The 14,387-nt window shown below is 42.4% G+C and overlaps 1 protein-coding gene across 2 annotated transcripts; it reads left to right on the top strand.

Moving 5' to 3' along the window:
- The first annotated feature begins 5,640 nt into the window (after window positions 1-5,640).
- Window positions 5,641-13,186, top strand: dtwd1 (DTW domain containing 1). 2 transcript variants are annotated; one of them, XM_042331090.1, is made up of 6 exons: window positions 5,646-5,773; window positions 5,964-6,037; window positions 9,292-9,610; window positions 11,015-11,152; window positions 11,375-11,696; window positions 11,880-13,186. In XM_042331090.1, the coding sequence occupies exons 3-6, from the start codon at window positions 9,314-9,316 to the stop codon at window positions 12,107-12,109; spliced, it is 987 nt and encodes a 328-aa protein (XP_042187024.1). In that variant the 5' UTR covers window positions 5,646-5,773; window positions 5,964-6,037; window positions 9,292-9,313; the 3' UTR covers window positions 12,110-13,186. The 2 variants fall into 2 exon arrangements, with proteins under 2 accessions (XP_024296269.2, XP_042187024.1); XM_024440501.2 differs by lacking the exon at window positions 5,964-6,037 and having other exon boundaries at window positions 5,641-5,773.
- The last annotated feature ends 1,201 nt before the right edge of the window (window positions 13,187-14,387 follow it).

The following is a 14,387-nucleotide window of genomic DNA, read 5'->3' as shown; positions in this document are numbered from 1 at the left end:
TGTCTACAGGATCCAGCCAGCCCAGGTTCCAGCTCTGCCATGACAACAGGGTGGGCTTCACACCTAACAGAGACACATAGGAGACAGACAAACTATTTTTAAACACTAAATGTATGTTGTTCTTATCAAAGGGGCGGCAGGGCAGCCTAGTGGTTAGAGCGTTGGACTAGTAACAGGAAGGTTGCAAGTTCAAATCCCCAAGCTGACAAGGTACAAATCTGTCTACCCTGAACAGGCAGTTAACCCACTGTTCCTAGGCTGTCATTGTAAATAAGAATTTGTTCTTAACTGACTTGCCTAGTTAAATAAAGGTGAAAAAAAACAAAAAACGACGGCCCAAAAACTGTCAGACTCCAGCCACCCAAGACATAGACTGGTGTCTCTGCTCCCGAATGGCAAGCAATACCGGTGCAATCGATGCTGGTCTGGAACCAACAACACCCTGAACAGCTTCTACCCCCAAGCCATCAGACTGCTAAATAGATAACAACATAGCTCCCTGGACTGTCTGCATTGACCCTTTTTGCACTAATCTCTTTTGACTCATCACATACGCTGCTGCTACTGTTTATTATCTATCCTGTTGCCTAGTCACTTTACCACTACCTATATGTACATATCTACCTAAATTACATTGTACACCGACTCAGTACGGGTACCCCGTGTATATAGCCAAGTTATCATTACTCACTGTGTATTTATTCCTCGTGTTACAATTTTTTTCTACAATGTTTCTATTTTCTCTTTGCATTGTTGAGAAGGGCCCGTAAGTAAGCATTTCACTGTTAGTCTACACCTGTTGTTTACCAAGCATGTGACAAATACATTTTGATTTGATCTTTGTTGTTCTTTGTCATTTACAGTTTGTCATTTTGTTGTTTAGAAAGTCTGTAATGCATTTAGATGTTAAACTGCTCTCTAAATACAGCGTGATGTGGTTGCATGCCGTGATCACCAGACCCAAACAATAACACTAACCTGACACCCAGAGAGAGATGAGGTCAGCCAGGTCTGTCTTGAAGTCATGGCCTAGACGTTCCATGGACTCAGGGAACGCTCCGTAGAACGCTGCGTAGACTGCCTGGGCCAGGCAGTCTGCATACACCTGGAACACACACACAGTCTTTACTGTAACTGGTGCACCTGTCTTGTCTTGCACAAACACTGATACTTGTCTTTTCTTCAAGTAAGTTAGAAGCAGTGATTTTGATAATTACAGACAGCAGCTGTTTTTGAAGAAGGTTCTACTTGCAATGACTGTGACAGCTGAATGCTCTGAATGTAAGTCTCTCTGGATAACAGTGTTTGTTAAATATACATACGTACCTTAAAGAGCTTGTCCTTCAGGTCCATCTGAACGGTCATCAGCAGAGAGACAAAGGCTCCAGAGATCCGATCAAACAACTGGCTCTCCTCCTCTACATTAGGCTGGGAGGATATTGACACACAATTCCACACTGTAAGGTACTGCAGGCTACCTAACCTGACAGCAACAACTGTCAGAACATATTCTAAAATAAATGTACGCACAGAGCCATACATTTCATCATTTACTCAACTCTATCAGGAACTATTACGTACAATATTTAGATATTTCAATAGTTCTATTGTGCATACGTGTGTAAGACTGCCTCTGCTTAATACTGAGTATATCATAACTTAGTTGTGGAATCTGGCAGAAACCTTCAGATAAGATCATTTTCACTGCACGCATTTCCTCTAAATCACATTCATCTATAAATACTATATTACCAGTGATGGATCTACTGTACAGGCTGGAGTAAAAGACGAGCCTCCCCCATCATCTGCCTCATATTAATATATGTATCAAAGTTACATGTCTTGGTTGCATTGCCGTTGATATAGTGCATCACAAAGGTTGGAGTGAAGTCACCTTAAATCTGTGGAGGAAGAACCACCAGAATGTGTCTTTGAGAACAGCCACGGACAGATCACACAGAAAGAACGGCCTCCAGATCTTCAGGAAGCCTGGCTGCAGTAAAGAATCATACACACACATACGGCAGGATTAATGATGATTAGCCTAACCCCAATGAGACAGAATTGTTCTGTTATGTACACAGCAATTAAATGGTAATTGCAAAGTGGTAATTACATAATAATTGCTCAATAATTATTCTTTAGTATTTTGATAACTCAGTGAAACAGCCACCATGACCTTACTGTCGGTAGGTAGTTCCCAATTGTGTCTGTAAATACCAGCTGACACAGGAGTGTTAAATAAAGCATTACAGATAACTAGCTAATCTCTAATCTACTTTTCAATGAATACCAATCCACCCTGCTGTTAAAGACTGACACACAGCAGCATAGCTACAGTACATATGTGAGAGATGAATCATGTGTGCTTGGAATGCAGTCGAATCCGACCGCATGCACCGAGAGCGGGAGAGGGCCACATTCAATACACATGTGCTTGACATGCATGCGAAGTTTGCATGCGATCCCTTTCTCTTTTTCCTAAAAGCTGTGACAGCTCAGGTATCTGTGAGACCTGACATAACATAACAAGTCTGCTCTCCATCACCTGGACCGGCCACATCTGGCTTTCAGCACAATGGATGGATATTAGTGTTTGTGGTCATAAATAACAACTAGCCCAGCGCTGGTTTACTCTGCCTTTCATTTGTCTCTCCGTTTCTGTATACTGCACTACTTTTGACCAGAGCCCTATGGGAAACTCTATGGGCCCTGGTTAAAAGTAGTGCACTATATAGGGAATAGGGTACCATTTAGGATGCAGGCTGGGACTGTTAATACTACAGGACTTTAATAGGAGCCTGGCTGCTCCTTAGATTAACGTGATTGGTTGCAGAGCTGCCACAGTATTCCCCTTTGATGAGGGAGAGCAGAACTCTGGTCTGGTACTCTCACACTCTCACACACTCTCTCACTCACACACACACACACACACACACACACACACACACACACACACACAAGATTTGAGTTTGCAGGTACGTACATTAAAGCCTTGGGCCTCTGATACTCTGTCCAAATGCTGTAAGGCATCAGGATGTCCTGGGATGTCAGTGTCCTCGACTGCAACAAACCCTGGGTAGTCATAGTCCTGGAGAAACACAACTCATTAGTTTAACTAATTAAACACCAGAGAGTTATGTCCCTCATGGTGTAAAGAGCCATAAACAGACAAGACAACAGACTCACCTTGATGTCCAAGCTCCGCGACACTGCCTCACTCTGGAATTAAACAGTCAATGTTGTTGTAAATCAGAATCATCCTATATAAATTATAAAATCTAATACAAATAATTATAACTGCAACTCATTACCTGCTCTTTCATGATTCGATGTGCTCTTTGCACATACCTTTTATCTGAGAAAGAAACATTGAGATAATGGCAACGGTATCACCACTTCACAGCAGCCCTATATTTCAATGACCTGGGCTAGAAATATACAATTTGGCCTGATGGTGAATTTGAGAGCTGTGGGTAGTGTAGCTACTTACATTTATTCATGTCATCAAACACTGACTCCGCATTCTTGTTTTTGCTCTGTTCTTGTGACATTATGGATGCATGTAGTTTTATCTTGGAATATAGCTCCTCTATGCTCTTGGAGAAGGACATGGTGACGTCCACTGGGAATGGCACGTTTACTTTAAAGTAGTCATATATCTGTCTGGGATGACTGTAATGTTTGAAGTGGGATGATATCTCTATATTCTCCTCAAACGCCACGGGCCAGTCAACCTACAGAAAATGTTGAGAGACCGTTTCAGTATCATGATGTAGGCCTATTTGTTATATGTGAGTATTTATGTTGATTATTATCATGTTGTGATCCATCTCAAATACCTACACTACCGGTCAAAAGTTTTAGAACGCCAATACTCATTCAAGGGTTTTTCTTCATTTTTGACTATTTTCTACATTTTAGAATATTATTGAAGACATAAAACTATGAAATAACACATGGACTCATGTAGTAACCAAAAAAGTGTAAAACAAATCAAAATATATTTTATATTTGAGATTCTTCAAATAGCCACCCTTTGCCTTGATGCAGCGTTGCACACTCTTGGCATTCTCTAAAACATCTTCATGAGGTAGTCACCTGGAATGCATTTCTTAAAAGTTCATTTGTGGAATTTCTTTCCCTCTTAATGCGTTTGAGCCAATCAGTTGTGTTGTGACAAAGGTAGGGGTGGTATGCAGAAGATAGCCCTATTTTGGTAATTGACCAAGTCCATATTATGAACTGCAGAAATATGCAAAGAGAAACAACAGACCATCATAACTTTAAGACATGAAGGTCAGTCAATACGGAAAATTTCAAGAACTTTGAAAGTTTCTTCAAGTGCAGTCGCAAAAACCATCAAGCGCTATGATGAAACTGGCTCTCGTGAGGACCGCCACAGGAAAGGAAGAACCAGAGTTACCTCTGCTGCAGATGATAAGTTCATTAGTTACCAGCCTCAGAACTTGCAGCCCAAATAAATGCTTCACAGAGTTCAAGTAACAGACACATCTCAACGTCAACTGTTCAGATGAGACTGTGTGAATCAGGCCTTCAGGGTCGAATTGCTGCAAAGAAACCACGACTAAAGGACACCAATAAGAAGAAGAGACTTGCTTGGGCCAAGAAACATGAGCAATGGACATTAAACCAGTGGAAATTTGTCATTTGGTCTGGAGTCCAAATTTGAGATTTTTGGTTCCAACCGCCACGTGAGACGTGATGTGGGTCAACAGATGATCTCCGCATGTGTATTTCCCACCGTAAAGCATGGAGGAGGAGGTGTGATGGTGCTTCGCTGGTATTTAGAATTCAAGGCACACTTAACCAGCATGGCTACCACAGCATTCTGCAGCGATATGCCATCCCATCTGGTTTGGGCTTAGCGGGACTATCATTTGTTTTTCAACAGAACAATGACCCAACACACTTCCAGGCTGTGTAAGGGCCATTTTTACCAAGATGACGAGTGATGGAGTGCTGCATCAGATGACCTGGCCTACACAATCACCCAACCTCAACCCAAATGAGATGGTTTGGGGTGAGTCGGACCGCAGAGTGAAGGAAAAGCAGCCAACAAGTGCTCAGCATATGTGGGAACTCCTTCAAATAGGGTGGCTATTTGAAGAATCTCAACCATAAAATATATTTTGATTTGTTTAACACTTTTTGGGTTACTACATGATTCCATATGAGTTATTTCATAGTTATGATGTCTTAACTATTATTCTACAATGTAGAAAATAGTAAAAAATTAAGAAAACCCTTGAATGAGTAGGTGTTCTAAAACTTTTGACCGGTAGTGTACACAATTAGCAAGTGAATTCTTACAGCTTAACACATGGTAGAAAACAAAATTGCCTACACTATGTAATCTTGCCTGGACTGTGCTAGGAACTACTTGTTAACGTTAGCTAACGTCAAATTAACACATTGGCAGCAGTCTCTAATAAATAACCATTGTTTATAAGGCTTTTCTTACCAGTCCCTGATTCCGAACAAACTTTTCAAACGTGCTCAGGATTTCTTCATCGTCCTCTGGGTCTTGTTGTTTAGCCATGTTTTGTCTCTGACCCTCAAAAATGCTCAGCCCTGAGTGTCAAAATATTACGCATGTGTTCCGTTGCTAGGTAACAGCTGTCATTAACATTAGCGCCGCTAACTTCTTCCGGTTGACACTTCTGGTGTAGAGCGAGTCCATGCTTGCTCCGCTGCAGAGTACATATACAATTGCTCTAAATCCAATTGGATCAAGTCTAATTTTAAACAGGTAACGTTAATGAATTGTGAAATGGTATTTATGTCTTCCACTGTTAGATAAAATCATTCCTTGTATCGCTATATGAACGTGTTTATAGCCTCAAGCTAATTTAGCTAGCTATCATTATCTGCAACAAGATTCTAGCTAACTAAGTTAGCACAATGGGTTAGTTATACAACTCTTTGCTTACACACTGCAGTGCTGACATTACCGTTCTCCTAGCAACAGGATATTATGCCCAGCATTCCCCCTGCAAAGACATGCTAAACTTTGGTAATATATATATTTTTTAGCACTCTAGTGCAGTACAACCAAATAGTTTTATAACTAAATCAAGATAGACCACAGCCTGTCATTTCCAATCGGCACAAATTAGTCATAGTGGGCAGAGCCAAGCACGAGCTAGCCAGATTATATTAGCCCGTTCTAGCAATAATATTCTCCCACTGGGCTTCCTTTTACTGTGGAAACGCCAAGCAGAAGTTTCACATTTATACATCCGGTGAAATATCTGTCTCATTGTTCTGTGGTACAACTTTTTTTCACAGCATTGCAACCACCTCTGAATAAATGTATGGATAATTTAAATATTGTATTATTTATACCGCATTTATTTGTATACATTTACACAGATACTGGTATGTTAAGCTATTGTGTAGGCTATATTTAAATAAATACACTTAACAAAATACAAATAATGTTATTGAAAATTATTCAATAGATTCTGCAAAACTTAAATGGGTCTCTTGTGCTGGGCAACGGGTACTGGTGACTCCTTACTTCAACTACTCCTATCTCTGCAATGCAATACACTGTATGTGGGATACTTATTGGCTTGTAGAGAGAACTTTAGTACCTGTTCATAGCGGGGGGGGGCTATATGGGTCCACTAATACAGCACTATTAAAGGCCCTCTTTTGTGGAAACCCCCCAAAAGGTTTTTTTTTTTTTTGCGACACAGCACCCCTACTTCCCGCTGCTATACCTGTCTCAGCTAAACTGGGGTGGTAAATACTCAGTAGGGTCTACTAGTTTTGGCGGGGGGCTGTGTCGCACAGCCTGCTGCTGGCTTTTCACTCCACCCAATCTGCCTAGTTAAATAAAAAAATTAAAAAATCTATAATCCCCAAAGCAATACACATTGGCGTGTAGAGAGAACTTTTTGACCAGTCTCAGCTAAAGTGGGTTGGGAAATACTCAGTAGTCATTGTCATTTGTTTGGAGTGCTCCACGTGCTCCATGTGAGCAATGAGCATGGGCCTTGTTTCTGTCTTGTTAATGTTGAGGGAACACACGCGCCTGAGCACGCATAGAAGTAGCCTACCTGGCCTGTTGCGCGCAAATGTAAGAAAATGCCCATTTAGGGATGTTCGACCACTAATAAACTGAGCTTTAGTCATTATTTTCTTCACCTCACAGTCAGTCAAAAAAAAAAAAATGTATTACTTCCATTGCAAATGATTGCCTAATAGTTCCTCACAGTAGGCCTATTTGAGAACTATTTCCAATCTCCCCCTCGGTAATCACCAAGCCTCGGTGGGAAAGAGCAAAATATCATAATCTGATGATCCCATATATCCAGTCATAAAATAAGTTTCCCTTGCGCAAAAATCTCTGAGGAAACTGAGGGCCCGGAATAGACTAGATGATCGTTGCAAGTTCACTAGAGACAGCTTTGGGTCAGATCCAGTTGATTGATTTGATGCAATGTTGCGCTTCACTAGTGATAGCTCAAGCCAAGGGAGGCAGGCAGACAGACAGAAAGGGAGGCAGACAGACAAGTTGAGTTGAGAGATGAATGTGAAAGAATCAGAATTTATCAGTATATTTTCTACTGTTTTTATTTGTCGGCTTTATGTATTTTAACTTAGTTGATAATGGAAGTTCTAGGCCAACGGCTGCATTGGCCATCTCTGAGCTCCATCCGATCATTTAAGCTATTTAACTGCCAATGATCAGTGTATAAATGTGTCCATATGTCAGAGACTGGTGCTGATTAACATTAAGAATGTTTTGATTAACCACAACACAATGATTGAGAAACAAAAATGTTATTGTTGAAATTAAACTATTCCATGAAAATGTGCATATGAAGATCATAACTGGCACAGATCGGTAGAAGAAATTATATGCTCCCCAAACGTGAAACTCGTGTGATGCCTATGAAGTCTTTATAAAGTAATTGCCTCCATGTTTCTGTGGTTGGATTTTCAAGCAATGTAAGACGTGCCTCACAATGTGGTAAAACATTCGGGTTTCAAACAATGAAGTATGTTTTAAAAATGTATACTGCCTCCAGCGCACATTGTGAAGTGGTGGGTGATGCACTGATAGCCTGTCTACCATTGTGAAGTGGTGGGTGATGCACTGATAGCCGGTCTACCATTGTGAAGTGGTGGGTGATGCACTGATAGCCTGTCTACCATTGTGAAGTGGTGGGTGATGCACTGATAGCCTGTCTACCATTGTGAAGTGGTGGGTGATGCACTGATAGCCTGTCTACCATTGTGAAGTGGTGGGTGATGCACTGATAGTCTACCTGTCTACCATTGTGAAGTGGTGGGTGATGCACTGATAGCCTGTCTACCATTGTGAAGTGGTGGGTGATGCACTGATAGCCTGTCTACCATTGTGAAGTGGTGGGTGATGCACTGATAGCCTGTCTACCATTGTGAAGTGGTGGGTGATGCACTGATAGCCTGTCTACCATTGTGAAGTGGTGGGTGATGCACTGATAGCCGGTCTACCATTTGAAGTGGTGGGTGATGCACTTTTCTTACCATTGTGAAGTTGATGCACTGATAGCCTGTCTACCATTGTGAAGTGGTGGGTGATGCACTATCTGCATAAGTGGTGGTTTGTATTTTATCTGCATAAAACTGATAGCCTGTCTACCATTGTGAAGTGGTGGGTGATGCACTGAAGGCCAAAATGCAGAGGATTACCAGTGAAGTGGTGGGTGAAACCCTGGTGAGAGACTGTCTACCATTGTGAAGTGGTGGGTGATGCACTGTATTTCCCAGCCCAGCCGTCTACCATTTGAAGTGGTGGCTGATGACAACCTTTTATACCTTTCTACAAGCCAATATGTATCCCATGTACTGTCTATTACAGTATATTGCATTGGGCGTTATAGGGGGCGGAGAACGTCGTGCTGCTGGGTATGTATGACACAGTCACTCCAAAACTAACCATACTAACTGCTGAGTATTTCCCACCCCACTTTAGCTGAGATGGGTAGAAAAGTTCTCTATAGACCAATAATCAACATACCTGTGTCAACATTGTATTTTTTCATTATTGGTATTAATGTATTTAAAACCATATATATTTTTAGAAATTACTCATTGCATTTTCTTGTGACCATTGATTTAAAATTCTCTATGTTTTGAATGAGTTATCCATATTGCAATGTTTTGAAATGCGGGCTTTGGACTGCTTAGTAGCGAGCCAACTACCTAGCTAACTGCTATAACTATGTCCCAGGCTGTGCACCTGATTCTCCAGTTTGATGGTTTTGTTTTCAGCCACCTCCAGTCAGTCAGTAGGATGTCCAGTTCGGACGTGCTAGCCAGTCCCAGTGGTGTGGACGTGTCCTCCTCTCCCAAATCACCACTGGCTAAAACCCAGCAACCTGACAAGGACTCCAAGCCAGTAACCAAACAGAACCCTGTCCCTGCCTCCCCTCCCCTCCATGGTCTGAAGCTGGCTCCCCACAGGGAGCTGGAGCAGGCACAGCAGAGGGGCAGGCTGAAGTGTTCTAGCTGCGGAGGCTCCCGGATGTTCTTCTGCTACACCTGCTGCTCTTTAGTGGGCGTCAGCCAGCAGGAAATCCCCTCTGTCAAGGTCAGGGAAAGATCTGGAGCTCTGTTCTCCTTATTGGCCTTATTAAACATAACACACACAGGCTTGTAGTGGCCAGTCTGATTGGTTTTATTAATGCACACAGGCTTGTAGTGGCCAGTCTGATTGGTTTTATTAAAGCACACAGGCTTGTAGTGGCCAGTCTGATTGGTTTTATTAAAGCACACAGGCTTGTAGTGGCCAGTCTGATTGGTTTTATTAATGCACACAGGCTTGTAGTGGCCAGTCTGATTGGTTTTATTAAAGCACACAGGCTTGTAGTGGCCAGTCTGATTGGTTTTATTAATGCACACAGGCTTGTAGTGGCCAGTCTGATTGGTTTTATTAATGCACACAGGCTTGTAGTGGCCAGTCTGATTGGTTTTATTAAAGCACACAGGCTTGTAGTGGCCAGTCTGATTGGTTTTATTAAAGCACACAGGCTTGTAGTGGCCAGTCTGATTGGTTTTATTAATGCACACAGGCTTGTAGTGGCCAGTCTGATTGGTTTTATTAAAGCACACAGGCTTGTAGTGGCCAGTCTGATTGGTTTTATTAAAGCACACAGGCTTGTAGTGGCCAGTTTGAATGGTTTTATTCAAGCACACAGGCTTGTAGTGGCCAGTCTGATTGGTTTTTATTAAAGCACACAGGCTTGTAGTGGCCAGTTTGATTGGTTTTATTAAAGCACACAGGCTTGTAGTGGCCAGTTTGATTGGTTTTATTAAAGCACACAGGCTTGTAGTGGCCAGTTTGATTGGTTTTATTAAGGCACACAGGCTTGTAGTGGCCAGTTTGATTGGTTTTATTCAAGCACACAGGCTTATAGTGGCCAGTCTGATTGGTTTTTATTAAAGCACACAGGCTTGTAGTGGCCAGTCTGATTGGTTTTATTCAAGCACACAGGCTTGTAGTGGCCAGTCTGATTGGTTTTTATTCAAGCACACAGGCTTGTAGTGGCCAGTCTGATTGGTTTTTATTAAAGCACACAGGCTTGTAGTGGCCAGTCTGATTGGTTTTTATTCAAGCACACAGGCTTGTAGTGGCCAATCTGATTGGTTTTTATTAAAGCACACAGGCTTGTAGTGGCCAGTCTGATTGGTTTTATTCAAGCACACAGGCTTGTAGTGGCCAGTTTGATTGGTTTTATTCAAGCACTAGCCTGCAGACATGGGCTGTCAGAGATAGTAGTACTACTTATGATGCCTCACACACTAGATTGAAGTGTACTTCGGTTCTGGTGCAGATGCAGGCTTTTGTTACCGCCCAGCATGAAAGAACACACCTGATTCAACTAATTGATCAAGCTTATCAACCTGTGTTGACTGTTTGTATTGGTAATACCTGACCTGTGATGGATGAACATGGTTGGTCACACTGTAAACTCCCTCTAACTTGTGTTTGCAGCTCCCTATAAAGATTGACATCATCAAGCATCCCAGTGAGGTTGATGGGAAGAGCACAGCCATACACGCCAAGATCCTCGCCCCCGATGATGTCACCATCTACACCTACCCCTGCATACCTGACTATGAAGATGACAAAGTTAGTCAGCTTTTCCTCATCTTTCCTCATCTTTCCTCATATGAACAAATATTCAGAGAACAATGTGAGCCTGATTAACTAATAAACCGTTTGTTTACCACATCATATACATAAAAATGTGTCATTCTAACGTAATCTGATTAGATAATATTAATACCATTTGTATTATGTTGACTTGAAATGACTGTGACAAGTATTGGGTGTGTGTGCATGCATGTTTAGGTAGTGCTGGTGTTCCCTGGTCCTGGATCAGTCTCAGTGGAGGAGATGACATGGAGATTACAGAACCTGGCTGTCATGAAGTCAGCTGCCTCCCCAGATGAGGAACCGTCCCCAAAGAGGCCCAGAGCCGAGGAGACGCCAGGGGCCACACAGCAGGCTGAGGGACACACATCAGGAGCCACACACACAGAAGAGAGGGGAGGGGAAGCAGGGATAGAGGGCCAGACTGAGACAACAGGGGCCTGTCCCCTCCAGAGAGTGGTGTTCATCGACAGCACATGGAACCAGACCACCAGAATCATCACAGATGAGAGACTACAGGGTAATTATGATAGATATAGCATTGATGTAGCTTAAAGTGCTGTACATTACATAACTACTTTGTTATTACCTAGTTATAGCCTACAAGAGCCCAGAGTTTTTCCTGGTCGGGTCACAATGTGAACAGGACAAACTCCTGGCCCTGATAACGACTGATGGACTGTTCTTTTCTCTGTTCCTGCAGCGTTGCTCCGTGTGGAGCTGAAGACCAGGAAGACGTGTTTCTGGCGCCATCAGAAAGGTTCTCCAGACACCTACCTGGCAACCATAGAGGCTGTCTACTACTTCCTCAAGGACTACCAGGAGCTGTGTCTGAGACAGGAGTACACAGGACAGTACGACAACCTGATGTACTTCTACTGTTACCTACACACACTGATCAACAAGGCTAAGACAACCGCTGGGAGACGCTGAGGCTGCAGGGAGGAGAGAGAGGCCAAAACTACAGCTGGGAGACGCCGAGACTGCAGATAGGAGAGAGGCCAAAACTACCGCTGGGACACGCAGAGACTGCAGATAGGAGAGAGAGGCCAAAACTACCGCTGGGAGACGCAGACGCTGCAGATAGGAGAGAGAGAGCAAAACTACCGCTGAGAGACGCAGAGGCTGCAGATAGGCGAGAGAGGCCAAAACTACCGCTGGGAGACACAGAGACTGCAGATAGGAGAGAGAGACCAAAACTACCGCTGGGAGACACAGAGACTGGAGATAGGTGAGAGAGGCCAAAACTACTGCTGGGAGACGCAGAGACTGCAGATACCTACACACACAATCACCACCAAGGCCTCCAAAAATAGCTGACAAACTGTCTCACTAACCAGTTTTCCATCCAGCCTTTTTATGCGAGTAAAGTATGTCTCTCACCTGCCAGTCAGGTAGCCTTGTCATCTTAGTTTTGCTCTTGCACTTTGAGATTTTTTGGTTTTGGAATTCATCAAAAGATTTGTCGCGCTCCCCATAGAGAGATAAAATATAAATGTTGTAACTTTCCAAATGTCGACAAAACAAAATACGCTATACAAGGCAGTGGCGACCCATCATTCAGAGCAGGTGACTTGTCTGTCTCCCCCTTATGCCGTAGTTTGTACATCTCCATTGTCAGTAGAAACCACATTTAAGCAAGTCAGCCATGTTTTTTTTAAAGGCAGCAAATGAGGCTGAAAGAAGTGTTTCGCTGGCAGACCAGGCTCAGCTGTTAGCCAGGTGTAGCTGGTTATGGGACTGCTGTTGGGTCAGCTTTATGTCGGCCCTAACAGGTTGTGGGCACCGTTATAGTGCTATTAATGTATTGTTTAGTGACTTTGCTGGCAAGCATCCCACTTTCTTTTTTTGATTACATTGTTTTGCCCCACCAAGATTTACATGCTAAAATCACCACTGAGACAAGGTAGGATCTTTTTGTGTCTAAAATCACCACTGAGACAAGGTAGGATCTTTTTGTGTCTAAAATCACCACTGAGACAAGGTAGGATCTTTTTGTGTCTAAAATCACCACTGAGACAAGGTAGGATCTTTTTGTGTCTAAAATCACCACTGAGACAAGGTAGGATCTTTTTGTGTCTAAAATCACCACTGAGACAAGGTAGGATCTTTTTGTGTCTAAAATCACCACTGAGACAAGGTAGGATCTTTTTGTGTCTAAAATCACCACTGAGACAAGGTAGGATCTTTTTGTGTCTAAAATCACCACAGACAAGGTAGGATCTTTTTGTGTCTAAAATCACCACAGACAAGGTAGGATCTTTTTGTGTCTAAAATCACCACAGACAAGGTAGGATCTTTTTGTGTCTAAAATCACCACAGACAAGGTAGGATCTTTTTGTGTCTAAAATCACCACAGACAAGGTAGGATCTTTTTGTCTAAAATGCAAGACATGGCGGTGGAAACGCGTTTGTGCACTAATATTGAGATAAACATATATTGAAGTAAATTTAAGTCACACAATGACATTTTGTGTGGTCCTCCCACTACGATTTAGGCTACAGATGAAATATGTTAACTTTACAGGGTGGTGAAGGTACAAGGTGATCGGCTTGATGTGCCTTTCCAATAAATATCCAGGGTCTTATTCTGGTGACATGATGATCCATGCTTTGTTGCCGTTTTGACAAATAAAGAATCTGGCTCTTTGTCCATAATGTCATGTAGGCTATAGCTACACTATATCTGGCTCTTTGTCCATAATGTCATGTAGGCTATAGCTACACTATATCTGGCTCTTTGTCCATAATGTCATGTAGGCTATAGCTACACTATATCTGGCTCTTTGTCCATAATGTCATGTAGACTATAGCTACACTATATCTGGCTCTTTGTCCACAATAATGTCATGTAGGCTATAGCTACACTGTATCTGTCTCTTTGTCCATAATAATGTCATGTAGACTATAGCTACACTGTATCTGCAAGCTGTTGGTTGGAACACACATGCCAAGGCCAGAGTGGAACCATTTGCTATATAACGCAACAAAACCATCAGAGTTAAATGTGATGGAACCCCATTTATTTTTTAAAGTTACTTCTGTGCACTACATCAGCCTTTTATCCACAACAAGTCAATTTGATAAACATCTCTGGTGGGAAAATGCATTTTGTTTTTATAATATTCTAATGAAACCTAGCTGTCTAAAACTCAGATTTATGTGGAGGACAACGTACAGCTCTAATTTGATCCAAATCTAACAGATTGAA

This window comes from Oncorhynchus tshawytscha, linkage group LG12 (genome assembly GCF_018296145.1).
Source record: "Oncorhynchus tshawytscha isolate Ot180627B linkage group LG12, Otsh_v2.0, whole genome shotgun sequence".
Lineage (NCBI taxonomy): Eukaryota > Metazoa > Chordata > Actinopteri > Salmoniformes > Salmonidae > Oncorhynchus > Oncorhynchus tshawytscha.
The sequence above is the reverse complement of the archived record's forward strand: the minus strand, read 5'-3'. Positions and strand labels throughout refer to the sequence as shown.